The 14,398-nt window shown below is 36.3% G+C and overlaps 1 protein-coding gene across 1 annotated transcript in view; it reads right to left on the bottom strand.

The window, feature by feature from the left end:
• Positions 1-14,398, bottom strand: part of LOC140154249 (uncharacterized) — a 62,827-nt gene that overhangs the window by 21,922 nt on the left and 26,507 nt on the right. Inside the window, exons 9-10 of the mRNA XM_072176836.1 lie at positions 3,413-3,502; positions 1,908-1,947 (exon numbers count right to left, since the gene is read on the bottom strand). Coding sequence (XP_072032937.1) covers positions 1,908-1,947; positions 3,413-3,502 — 130 coding nt within the window. The remainder of the gene's footprint in view (positions 1-1,907; positions 1,948-3,412; positions 3,503-14,398) is intronic.

The following is a 14,398-nucleotide window of genomic DNA, read 5'->3' as shown; positions in this document are numbered from 1 at the left end:
TAATAACCGGTACCTGGCATTCTGTCGCTAAATTAGAAAATTGAAGATGGCCCAGTCAGTGGGGCGCAATTAGCGCTATTTAGCGTCATGTAGTGTTTTAGCGCTAATTAGCGGTATCTAGCACTCTTCCGGTAATTAGCTCTAATTGCGCAATTAGCGCTATTTAGCGTGATCTAGTGTTTTAGAACTAATAACGTTAATAAGCGCGTTGTTAAAAACCAAGAAAATTTACGGCAGAATGATACGTACGAGGATGTTTATAAAGAAAAACAAACTCCACAAACCCCCCAACAACGATAACGCTAAAGTCCATCAGCGCTACACCATTGCTCACATAATAGCGCTATTAGCACTAATTGCGCCCCTCTCACTGGGACTTCACCTTCAATTTAGCGTAATTAGCGTTATTAGCGCTAAAACGCTATAAAGCACTTATTACCGCTAATAGCGCCCCTATCACTTAGAGCAGTTTTTATTTGGTCAAAAAAATTATTGGCCTTTAGCGAATTAGTGCATCTTTTGGCTAGCTTTGCAATTAGCGCTAATTTACATAGACCCTATACACTAATCCTATGCTAATAGTGTGATTAGCAAAATTGCGCTAATACGCTAAAGGTCCAATCCCACACCTTCCTCCAGCTGTGTACAGTGGTGTAGCATTAGTCACCCTAGTAGGGGGAGTACAGACCATGATGGTGGAGGGGAACATCACTTGGCCTGCTTGGGGCGCACAAGCAATTTTTCGGCAATTTTCATGTGAGATTTTCTAAATTTTCAAATCAATTGAGTGGGGACATGCTCCCCAAGTCTTCCTATAATGCTATGCCACTGGCCACATATTTTCTCATTTGCTTATGCAATTTGCTTGCCTCCATGTTTGTTTACACATATTAAGAGATATTGAAATAGCAAAGCATGAAGCTATTTAACTTTATAATTTTGTCATTGCTATCAGCAGTAGATAGCAAAAGATGCTAAAAATTATATCATGTGATTTGCATAGTAAAAGCCCCTTCAAATTAAAAAAAACAGTCTAATTATGTTTACCAGTATCCAAATTTATGATATATTTTATAAACATGTAAACATAAAAATTCTTTAGAGTGCACACCGGTAAATAGGAATCTCCTATACCCTTGTAGGAAAAATCAGTGTTTCAAACGAGGAAAAAAAACATATAACTTAATGTAATACATTTTAGGAAAGGCTTAAAAACAAACAATTAGGCCCGATTCATATTCCTCATTTAGGCCTGGGTAATAGATTGTCCATGAAAAGTGAGCAGGATCCGACTTTTTATGAAGATTTGGCTAAGTTTTCAAAAAGTGTTACATTTCAGAAACACCAAGCGATTTGTGAGCTGACGTAAGCTGTATGGACTGTAGGGTGATCTAGTCAGCAATGTTGTGGAAAAAGTCACTGGACTCCACATGATTTCTCTGCATTTGATGTCTTTATCTGACCCTCAACTGCAGAAAGTGTAAGTTTTGAACAGCTGTCGATCACTCTGAAGTCAAGAAAATGATGTTTTCCTGGACCCTGTTTGTACAGAAAGTCACCGGTATGCACCCATAAGAAGCAAGATTCTGAAAACATAATAAAGGTTGGAACAGGATTTGAACTGTTCAACTGAGACCGAATTGTTGAAGGACACATACACCCCTACACACAACTTATGATGCCATAAGGTATTTTCCTTCGGACGACCTAAAAACATGGAATTCCACAGAAAGAAGGAACACTCATCACATCCCTGTAATATTTCAGCCAACCATCTGCGCCATAATATATATGCCCCACACAACATTTTTGTGCCGTGGGGATGAAAATAGGATTACTACTACACACAGGTCCCAAATTAGCTGGCAATATCAATCAGAAAGCAGATAGGAACACAAATAGCTTACCTTTATTTCCCTGATTCCGAGGAGGAAGTGGAGGCGGATTCTAAATAAACAATAATAAAATCCCTTATGATATCTTTTCATGATTGAGAACATTTTCAAACTGGTTATAAGATAAATGGTTCAGAATATTATTGTTATTATTATCAGACCTGAAACTAACTTTTAGTGAAAAACGCTGAAAATGTTTTTTAAAAAAGCTGAAAAACTGTGTACAATTGGGGTAAAATGGCTCAAATCGGGCTGAAAAACACGTAAATTTGATCAACATAAAAAGCTGAAATCCGCTAAAGAGAGGAAAAGTTTCAGGCCTGTATTATGCAAGTGTTAATTAACTGATTCAAAAAGTTACATGGAAATTATGTTAATATCAATTAGGAATCAAATTTATGAGTGTCCAAAAAAGAGGATTGTCACATTTATAACTGTGGTGTACTATTTGTGTCATTTGAAAGTAACAAAGTCAGATTTCTGCCTTTTTAGTATAGGTGATCTAGCATACTCTGCTTATGGGTGGTGCAATAATTATGTGTACCCCTGGGGATGAATTATATGGGGGGACCAAACATCTGGGCAAAAGAGTCAAGCATTTGTTCACAGGTCAAAAGGGGGAAGCAATTTTTGACACAAATGATTGGGGCACCTTTTCAATATTACGCCCTAAAAAGACAGACAAATATGCCACATTTCCTGCTTGCTCCCCATACACATGATTAGACAATTGAATACCTGAGTGGAAGAAGGGCCCAACTCCAAGTTTTTTACAAAAATGAGTTAGACCCAGCATTTTATTACCAGCAGACTGTTCTTCCTTGTATGTGAAAGATGAGCCAAAATCCACTCTCTCAATAGTCTTCCACGTGCACTTAATCATGGTTTTCATGGAAGAAAGGCCCAACTCCATGGAGTTGGACCCTTCTTCCACAAATATTAAGTTAAAGAGGAATTTTGTTCATCCATGAAATCTGCTTTTCACTACAATAAACTTCCTTGCTAACATATTACATGCTTCTACTTGTGCAATAATAGATAATTATCAAATTTCTGTAGCTATTTATAACACATCTGCTTACAGAACTGACACTGCAGTATATTAGTGGAAGAAGGGCCCAACTCCAGTTTGTATTATGACCTGTATCGTTACCATGGAAACATCATATATAATTTCGAATGTATGTAATATTGTATGTTCATGTATTAAAGGTCCACTGAAGATGAAAACATTATGTCTACAAAAAGTTTTTTTTCCACTCAGGTATTCAATTTAAAGCCATAATGTATGATTACCATCTAATTATAGTTACCCAAAATGGTGAAATAATATTACGACTAAAAAATTATTATCCTGTTTTGTCAAATGAAACCATAGTCATATGCCTATAGACTACGATGAAACACATCTAAATCTTAATCCTTTAGTTTTGTTTCATTTGGACAAACAGGATATTGTTTAATCCACAAAAATCAGGATTAGCTCCTTTCAAGAACAAGCAAGATATTAAACTTACCCTCTCACTATTAGGGGTATCCAAACGCTGAAAATGCTCAAAAAGAGCTGAAAAACAGCGTACAATTGGGTTAGAATGGCTCAAATTGGGCTGAAAATAAAAGAAAACACATAAATTTGATCAACAAACAAAAAATGGAATCCGCTAAAGAGAGGAAAAGTTTCAGGCCTGTATTATGCAAGTGTTAATTAACTGATTCAAAAAGTTACATGGAAATTATGTTAATATCAATTAGGAATCAAAAATATGAGTGTCCAAAAAAGAGGATTGTCACATTTATTAACTATGGTGTACCATTTGTGTCATTTGAAAGTAACAAAGTCAGATTTCTGCCTTTTTAGTATAGGTGAGCTGGTCATATGTCGCGAATTGGTACATCAAATAAGGTGGAATAGTTACAGATATTTTTATTTTTTGCATTAAGACATCAATCTAAGTTGAAGTACTAAACCTATTGCCTGAAGTAAGGCATCATTTTATTGCTAATACTGTCTACTTTTAAATTAAAAAAAACAACCAGTTCATTTGGATGACCAGTAAGAAAGTTAGACCTTTAAATGTCCACTATAGTGGGTCAAGGGTGGACTCGGCGGGGGAGCAGTCGTGGGGGGAGCAGCTATAGAGTTTACACACTAATTGGTCAAAATGATGCCTTTTTTTAAAGGGTCATATCTGGAAAAGTTTAACTCTCAGGGGTCTCAACAGTCACATGTATTGCAATCAAGAACACATTTAAGGAGGCTGTGTACTCTCAGACATGCATGTAGTAAAAGTGCAATAACTTTGTAATTATTAGTAAAGACATATAAAAGTATACATTTTTATGAAGGCAAGACATCAATAAATCTTAATATAAATACAGATTTGGGGTAATAACAACAATTATGAAGAAAATCACAAAAAAATGAGTTTTTGGCAATATTTGTTAAGTACATCATAACAAAAAAACACTCTTTCCAAAATATTTTATTTTGTTTTTAGCTCAATATAGAGGCTCCATTCCAAAAACGTTTTATTTTAATTTTTTTGATATTGGCCTTATTTTTTGAGATATTGACCATATAAGGCATCAAATTGAACTTTTAAAATTCACAAACGCCTATTTGCACAAAATGATGCCTAAAATCGGAAATAGACCAAAATATAAAAAAATGAGAAAACCGTTTCTTGAGTCGATCATGCTTTTTACGATGATCATATTTGCTTACCTATAGATGCTGTATTTATTGAGTTATTGTGTACCTAAATCGTCATTTTACCGAGAAAATGAACATTGAAATAATGGCCTTTGAAGTTTAAAGTGGTCACATTTTGCACTTTCATCGAATCTCGTAGGAGAATGCGGCAGTTTTTATTTTTCTACCTTACATTACATAAACATCGGGTAAATCCACGGCCTCTTGAGAAGTTTGAGCGAAATCCATTCATAACTTGATATTTAAATCGGGGGAAAGAACTTGAAAAAACCCACATTTTATCAGCTAAAACCATGAAACGGAGCCATTTGACCACTAGGTTTTTGTGCTTCCGTGGTGTTTCCATAAGATGCGCCGCGCATGCAGATAAGCGTCGCGTATGCGTAGCGTATTTGTGCGTTAACAAACTCTGTGATACGTAACACAATGCATTGTTGCGCGCGTGTACCCTGCTGGTACAACAAAGATTTTCTTTCCTTTTCAATTTCAAACACGATTGGAATAGTGAAATAAAATCCTTAAAATATTGCAGTTGGAGTTTATAAATCTGGATTTTCATTCCTTGTATTAATAAAAAACATAACAAAGTACAAACATATTAAAAAAACTCAATTTTGCAAAAAAAACAATGTCTAGAGTACACAGCTGCCTTAACTAATGAAATATGACTTGTAACAAAAAATCTCATTAATTGTTTAACTCGAGTGCTAATTAGTGCTAATCACCCATAGAGTTTACACACAAAGTAGCCATCTATAGTTTACACACAAATCGGTCAAAATGGTGCCTTCTTTTATAAGTGTCATATCTGGAAAAGTCTAACTCTTTTGATAAATAGGTCATCATATACAAAATGCATGCATGGACCTATTTATCAAATTTCTAACCTGCAAGAAAAAAGCTGTTGCATGCAAGAAAAAAATTCTTACCCAGAAGAAAAAAGCTTGTGCACTTAAATATATTTTTTTGGTATTTTCAGAATTTTAGAAAATTTTTTAAATTTCCAAAATTATGTGAAAGGGTTCTCCTTCCTATAATTAGCCATAAAAATTGCCATTTTGATGAGATGAGGCTAAATAAAGTAATTGAAACTTTATTAATATATATTAATGCATTTACTAAACATGCTAATATAGGTCCGATTTGGGGGTTCCTTTTTCATTCATTCATTCATTCATTTATTTCCATATATAAAAATATACAACTACATCAAAAATAAAGAAACACAATATGGCGGAAAAGGCAGGAAGGCCAATAAGGCCTGAGAATTGCCTTTCCCTGACGAAAAAACAAAACAAAGATTATGAAATCAACAAAAATAAATAAAAATGACTAACAGACATGACAAATTACAGTGCTCGAGAATGGCCTAATTGTACTTAGAGATAAGTTTTTGTTTAAGGTGTTTGCGGAAATGTTTTATGGACTTTGAGTCTTTAATTTTTTTATCTAGAGAGTTCCAAAGTATGGGCCCGCTCTAGGGTTGTCCAGAAAATCATATTTGTTAGGAAACCTCGCCTAGTGAAGTTTTTCCCATTATACTATTCATATTAAGTCTATAAACACTTTTTACAAAAATTTTGCAAGTTATCCTGAGGTCCCTCAAAGCCCCTAAACATTTGAACCCAAGGTTGCCGAATTCGGCAGGCTTTACAATGTGTTAACACACAGGTCCAATTATGAAACTGACGTTATTACAGGTAAACTAAGTAGTATGCTCTCTAAATGTAAAAGAGTGAAAAACACACTGTCCAAAAGAGTGAGAAGAGTGAAAATCACTCCAAAAAGAGTGAAAATTACTCTAAAAAGAGTGAAAATCACTCCAAAAAGAGTGAAAATCACTCCAAATGAGTGAAAATTAGTCCAATTTCCACTCAATCACGGAGCCATATTAGTTTATATGGCTCCTTCATAGAGTGGAAATTGGATTTTCACGCTTGTTGGAGTGATTTGCCTAGGTTTTAACTTTGCTTGCCTTTTGCTATTATGAGCATTTGATAATACAAACTGAAACATTGTGCATCTTACAAATCTCAAATTTTGATATAGACCCCTAAAAATTGCCTGTAAGTACTAAGGTTGCCTTGTAAAAAATTGTAACTCAGCATAGAAAGCAGATACAAACAGGGAAATCACACCAAACTGCAAAGCTTGATGAACTGACATAACTGTAGCAATGTAGCTATAGTGTATCACTGCTCATTTGCTTTTTGTCAGCACAAGATGACTACTAGAAGTGGTAAACAGATACGCATGCGGAAGTCCCTACCAAGAGTACAGTTGCTGATGATCCGGTGCGGTCACTCCGAAGAGGCCCGTTACAAGAACATTAACTGACTTTTGGCTGATAGGACATCCATCAGCTTCAATAACAGGAGCCAAGTTGCCAGACTGCAGACAGGTCATGAAATATGTACTGTATCTCAGGAGTGACCCAGATAACATTAAAAACAAAGTAAAAAATGAAGAAATTGCATACGATGTGGTCGACAGCGTTATTGTTTTTTGGAATATGGCACGGATCAAAACAAAATACAGACAGAACTGCATGTTTGATGTGATGAAAATGTGGAATGAGTGGCAAAAGTTAATGAAAAACAAAGGGCGACCATCAGATCCGGGTAACAGGCGAGCAAACTTTGTAGCACGGTTGGACACTCTTTTCGATATTGGTGCACCTGACGCCATCGCTGAAATAATGAAATCAAGACTTCTGTCACCCAAGAAGAAACAGGATGATATTGATTTTTATTTAGATCAGCAACAGGAAAGGAGGGCTAGTATGGATGGGCATGATAAAGTATTTCAAACAAAGGCTGAAATACTCCTTGCGAGACAGGTACAAGAATCAAGAATTAAAGAAAGAGAACAGAAGAGGTTAGAAATGTCAAGGATAGAGATGGTAAAGGGAGCTGCTTCTTTATCAGGCCTACATGTAGATACAGATGTACAATTGCCAGAAGACGACGACTCTATGGAAATTGATCCTGAGGTTAACTTACTGGATGAGAAGCAGCCAGAAAGGGAGCTTGTATGCCTCAACTTACCTAAGGAAGTTATGCAGTGTGATGAAATAACAAGTGCTGTAGATCGCCTTAAACTATCTGACAATCAGACTACAATGATCGTATCAGCAGTAATAAAAGCATCTGGCGGAAGTCTGGATGATTTTGACATATCAAGATCCACAACTCGTCGAAGTCGAATGTGCAATCGACAAAAGCTAGCTGAAGATGTCATAAACACGTTTAGGCAGAATCCACCCCTCTTTGGTGCACTACATTGGGATGGCAAGCTTTTGAAAGACATGTTAGGAGACAGCTATGAACGGCTTGCAGTTCTTCTGTCGGGGAACCAGAATACAAGGAGGAAAGTTACTTGGTGTGCCGACACTTGTTAATTCCAAAGGAAAGACACAAGCAGATGCTACATATGATCTCCTTGAAGTTTGGGAAATGTCAGACAGAGTTGCGGCATTAGTATTTGATACGACAGCCAGCAACAGTGGCATACACAAAGGAGCTGCCAAGCTTATTGAAGAACGATATGGGTAAAAAGCTGTTGTATCTAGCATGTCGCCACCATATTTTAGAACTTGTTGTCGGTGTTGTCTGGAAACTTTTGTTTGGTGCTATCCTTGGCCCAGAAAATAAACTGTTTGCCCAATTCAAAGCGGCTTGGTCAGATGTGGACAAAGAAGTTCCAATACAAATACTGCCTGTCAAGAACCCTGGTTGTTGCAGGTTAGAAATGAGGTTGTCAAGGACTTTACTGCTCTGCTTACCTGTCAAGATTCAGCTACTTTCCCGCGTGATGACTACCGCGAGTGTGTGGAGAATACGCTAATCATCTTGGGTGAAACTCCTCCACGTGGCATCCATTTCCTCAAGCCAGGCGCCATTCATCAAGCCCGCTGGATGGCCAACAACATCTATGCTGGAAAGATGTACATGTTTTCCAAGGCAATGCTATATGATGATTGTATGGTGGCAAATCTGATGCGTATGAACAAGTTTCTGGCACTTTTCTTCACTCCAGCATGGATGAAAGCCAGCAATGGTGCTGATGCTCCAATAAACGATCTTCAGCTCATCCACGATATGATGGAATTTCGCAGAGTTGATGAGGAAGTTGCAGACATTGTCATTCAGAAACTTGGTAACCACGGGTGGTACCTCTCAGAAGAAGTCGTTCCATTTGCAATGTTCAGTAAGAGTCAGAAGATGACCGACAGCTTGAAACAACAAATGGCTGCTCGGCTGTTGGCGACACCAGTGCCTGAAAACTTACGCCTCGGTAAGCCTCTCTTCCGCAAAGTTGCTCGTGACACAACGTTGGCAGATTTGATTGGTCCCGAATCCCACTCATTGTTCCGCATTCTGAATGTAACCACGGATTGGCTTGCTAAACCAGTCGAGCAATGGTCGTCAGATCCTGCATTTTGTGCTGCTGAACAATTTGTTCGTACAGTGAAAGTTGTAAACGATGCAGCCGAGCGTGGAGTCAAGTTAATATCCGACTTTGCCACAATAATTACCACTGATCCTCAGCAAAGATCTTGGCTGTTGCAGGGTGTTGAACACCACAGGAAGCAGTGCCCCAGTTTTGATAAGAAGACACTTGATATGACACTGTGAAGCACCACAAAATATATAGGCCAATAACAGTCACCACTCATAAAATATTGAGTTGTATAAGTACTTCCTCTTCTAGGACATTACAAAGTAAGCAGGTTGGTACAGATTCATAGGCACATACTTTTATTCACTCTCAAAATATAAAAGAGAAAAACTCACTATCCAAAAGGGTGAAAAGAGTAAAAAATCACTCCAAAAAGAGTGAAAATCCAAGAGTGATTTTAACTCTTTTTAGAGTAATTTTCACTCTTTTTGGAGTGATTTTCACTCTTCTCACTCTTTTGGACAGTGTGTTTTTCACTCTTTTACATTTAGAGAGCATACTACTTAGTTTACCTGTAATAACGTCAGTTTCATAATTGGACCTGTGTGTTAACACATTGTAAATAAGCCTGCCGAATTCGGCAACCTTGGGTTCAAATGTTTAGGGGCTTTGAGGGACCTCAGGATAACTTGCAAAAATTTTGTAAAAAGTGTTTATAGACTTAATATAAATAGTATAATGGGAAAAACTTCACTAGGCGAGGTTTCCTAACAAATATGATTTTCTGGACAACCCTAGCCCGCTCGTTCGAATGGAATGGTCGGAAAAAACTCTTTTATTTTTTGTTAACTGGAGATCATTATTTCGTCTTGTCTGGTAGTCATGGATGTCAGAACGTTTTGTAAAATACTCATTAAATGAATTGGGTAACTCATGTATGGAATTCTTGTACATAAATACACCAAGTTCAAGAGAATACATATCTTCTATATTTAAAATGTTGTATTTGGCAAATAAAGGTCTGGTATGACTTCTATATATAATGACTATTAGAAATTGTTCTTATTGCCCATTTTTGGAGTTTGGTCAGTTTATCTAAATAAAGTTTACATGTATTCCCCCAGATTAGAATTCCATAATTGAGGTACGGCAAAATAAAAGTACAATATAAGGTATATAATATTCGATCAGGAATAAAGTGTTTTAATTTGTTCATGATACCAATATTTCTCGACAAAGTTTTGGAAACACAGTCAATATGACATTTCCAGGTGAGGTTTTCATCTATTAAGACACCTAAAAATTTGGTATGTTTCACTCGGTCCAATAGTGTGTTGTTTAGGACGATGTTTAAATCTTGCTGCACTTTGACTGATGTCATATGAGGCGTTCCTAATAACATATAATTTGTTTTGCTTGCATTTACTGATAACTTGTTTGCTCTAAACCAATTGCTTACTTCTTTCAATTCAGCATTCACGACATTTGTTTGATTCTCAATATTTTCATGCGAGTAAAGGATAGTGGTATCATCAGCAAATAGTATAAAATCCAGAATATTAGAGATACTAGTGATATCATTAATATATAATATAAACAAGAGCACCACTGGTGCTGTAGCTCATTTGTTATGGGTTATGGTCAGGAATACCATGCATAGCTATGTATAGCCATGCATAGCTATGTATAGCCATGCATAGTTATGTATAGCTGCCCATGCATAGCTATGTATAGCCATGCATAGTTATGTATCTAGCCATGCATAGCTATGTATAGCCATGGATAGCTATGTATAGCCATGGATAGCTATTTATGGCCATGTATAGCCATATGTAACCATGTCATAGCCATGTATAGCCATGTATAGCTATGTATACAGGGCTGCCAACTTTGAAAAACACATTTCAGTATTCTCAAACCTCAAAATCACCATAGTGCTGTGATCAAGCAGAAATCAGCATTTTGAAAATATACTTACGGTTCTCAAGATATTTCTTTATTCAAGGCATTTATTTATACCTTTTGCTTGTCGAGTATCCTTTGATTTTATTTTGTTTAATATGCACCATCGGATAGATGAGTGCCACTGATGTAAAAGCAATTTCCAAATAAAAACTTGAAACTTAAAAACTACAACAGTTTCATGGTAAATGCCATGCATAGCTATGTATAGCCATGCATAGTTATGTATAGCCATGCATAGCTATGTATAGCCATGCATAGCTATGTACAGCCATGCATAGCTATGTATAGCAATGGATAGCTATGTATAGCCATGTATAGCCATGCATAGCTATGTATAGCCATATGTAACCATGTCATAGCCATGTATAGCCATGTATAGCTATGTATAGCCATGTATAGCCATGTATAGCCATGTATAGCCATGTATAGCCATGTATAGCCATGTATAGCTATGTATACAGGGCTGCCAACTTTGAAAAACACATTTCAGTATTCCCAAACCTCAAAATCACCATAGTGCTGTGATCAAGCACAAATCAGCATTTTGAAAATATACTTACGGTTCTCAAGATATTTATTTATTCAAGGCATTTATTTATTTGTACCTTTTGCTTGTCAAGTATCCTTTGATTTTATCTTGTTTAATACAGTTTTGTTTGTATATTTAATGCATTGGATGCACCATCGGATAGATGAGTGCCACTGATGTAAAAGCAATTTCCAAATAAAAACTTGAAACTAGCCATGTATAGCTATGTATACAGGGCTGCCAACTTTGAAAAAACACATTTCAGTATTCTCAAACCTCATTGCTCCATTTTTTCAAATATTTTTACCCGATGACCCTTTTTTTAAAATCTTATACTCAATGACCCCCTTTTTTCAAAATATTATACCCAATGACACCCTTTTTTTATTTTGTTTGTACCCAATGACCCCTTTTTTAAATGACTATTTGTACCTGATAGGCCCCAAACTTCGCGACGCCGGTAGGCACATACCCGTCACTTCTAAAGTGTGTCCCTCCCCCCCGGACTATATTATAATAGATAGTGGCCAGCACATTTATAAAGGACTGATTACTCACTACAATCGTCACTCTTAAACTGTGTTTTTCTGAATGTGCTGATCATGTTGATTGCTAGTCGGAAACTCCTGCGAAGCTATGGACATGGCATCTTACCTACTCCATTCTATAACAGTCTGCCCAGTGCCTTGTGTGTTTTCTCTTCAATCATTTTGTTGAATGTAATTTTATGAATCAAATAAAAAAGATAGAAAGTGACTTCACATAAGTTAGGGAGCGATCGTTATTTATGGCAGGGGGGAATGGGTAAATTTAGGGGGAACACGAAATTTTTGTGGTCTTGAGGGGGGAACCTGAAATTTTAGTTGAACCAGGAGGGGGATTGTTAAATTTTAAATGGAGAAAATTGGGAAAACAAGGGGAACGCGAAATTTTGAGCGGACGCGAGGGGGGGGAACGCGAAATTTTTTGTCGATATTTTTGCCAAAACACCCATTCCCCCCCTGCCGTAAATAACGATCGGTCCCTTATGTGTCATTTTATTTATAATAAAGAAGTTATTAAATTAATAATGTAAGACAATTTATTTATCTATAAGTGCATGTCAAATGGGGTACATTGTTCAATACTATAGGCCTACATGATTAAATTATGCCCATATTATAGCTAGGCCTAAAAAACGACACAGGATATGATAGATCATATCAATAGGGTCCATATGAACAAAGATTGTTGAGAATCTGTGATATGATGAAGATTTTGATTCTATAGATCTGTTATCAACATGATATCATGCTGTTCAGTGGTCAAGGAGTAAGGACCACGGTCAAGGACACTGCTATGACATCACAGGTGATGTAATTTTCTTCTGCTGACCATATGATGCTGTATATTAACTATTATTGTTACATTTAGGCCTATACCTAGAACTTTTTAAAGTCATAATTAGTTCAAACATAACTTTGGTAATACTCGCTTTCGTTTTCATTCGTTGAAACGGCAAAACATACTTACTTTTCCTTACAATTCGAATACCAACAATTTTAAAACATTCCACCTCAGAGAGGGGTTGTCATGGTCCCATATACTGATATACCAGGCACTGAAACAGTGCTACTCACCTTGAGTAAATGTTTACATAACTAATTGGGTTTAGTAACTGGTCAAGATGTGTGATAAATGAGTGAGATTTTGTTCATAGTCGGGGTTGCCAACCAACAATTTGGTAGCCCAAATTGGGAGAATTTGAGACACCATTTGCTCATGGCTCGTGCACAGAAGTAAGGGCCTATACACAGCACGAGCCCAATTGGTGCTTTATTGACTTACAGAATGTAAGGCAAAGCAACACTGAAAAGCAAACATCTCTTTTACAAAATCGCCAGATCAAGGAGTTTGTACAGTGTTTGTAATATGAAAAGCACCACAAACAGTCTGCATAGGAGACTATTCCATGAAATGTGGTAAACATTTTCGTAACAAAATGCTCAAAAAATGACACTTTCCGTCCGAATTTTCCTAGCTAAATAAGTAACAATCATGAACAATCATGCAAAGATCGCTCCCTCAAATTACTAGCTCCATTGCTCAAACGATGTAGCAAGAGAAAGTAAAAAACATAGACAAATTTAGACTACGGCTATAGTTCATTTGCTGGCGCAAATGAGCTAAAAATAGTGGACCTAATATTGATCCTTGCGGAACACCACATACAATATCTTTAAGTTGTGAGTCACACGTGTTGTAGGATACATATTGCTTTCTATTACTTAGATAATTTGTAAACCATTCCAATACCACACCACGAAATCCATAATGCTCTAATTTATGAAGAAGTATTTGGTGGTCAATTGTATCAAACGCTTTTGATAAATCTAAGAAAATTCCAATAGTTGCTTTATTTTTTGTCCACTGCTGTATTAATTTTATCCACCAGCTGTAATATAGCCATATAGGTAGAGTGGTTGGATCGAAATCCAAATTGTTTGTCATTAAGGATTTCGTGAGTATCTATGTAGTTAACACATTTATCAAATACAAGTCTTTCTAAAATCTTTGAAAAACATGGTAAAAGTGACACTGGTCTATAATTGGAGAAGACTTCAGCTTCTTGTTTTTTGTATATTGGTATAACCTTAGCTATTTTTAGTTTTTCAGGAACAATACCTGTTGAGATTGACATATTAAATATGCTTGTAAGAGGTTTTACGATTTCCTTAGCTACTCTTTTTATAATAAAATTTCCTATGTTATCATTACCAGCACTTTTATTTTGGTTAAATTTATCAATAATTTTTATAATATCCATTTCCACAATTGGGCTCATGTACATGCTACTAAATCTTGGATCATGAAGGTAATCATAATATTTTTTGTCGGAATCTTGAATACTGGATG

The sequence above is a fragment of the Amphiura filiformis genome, chromosome 6 (assembly GCF_039555335.1).
Source record: "Amphiura filiformis chromosome 6, Afil_fr2py, whole genome shotgun sequence".
Taxonomy (NCBI): domain Eukaryota; kingdom Metazoa; phylum Echinodermata; class Ophiuroidea; order Amphilepidida; family Amphiuridae; genus Amphiura; species Amphiura filiformis.
The sequence above is the reverse complement of the archived record's forward strand: the minus strand, read 5'-3'. Positions and strand labels throughout refer to the sequence as shown.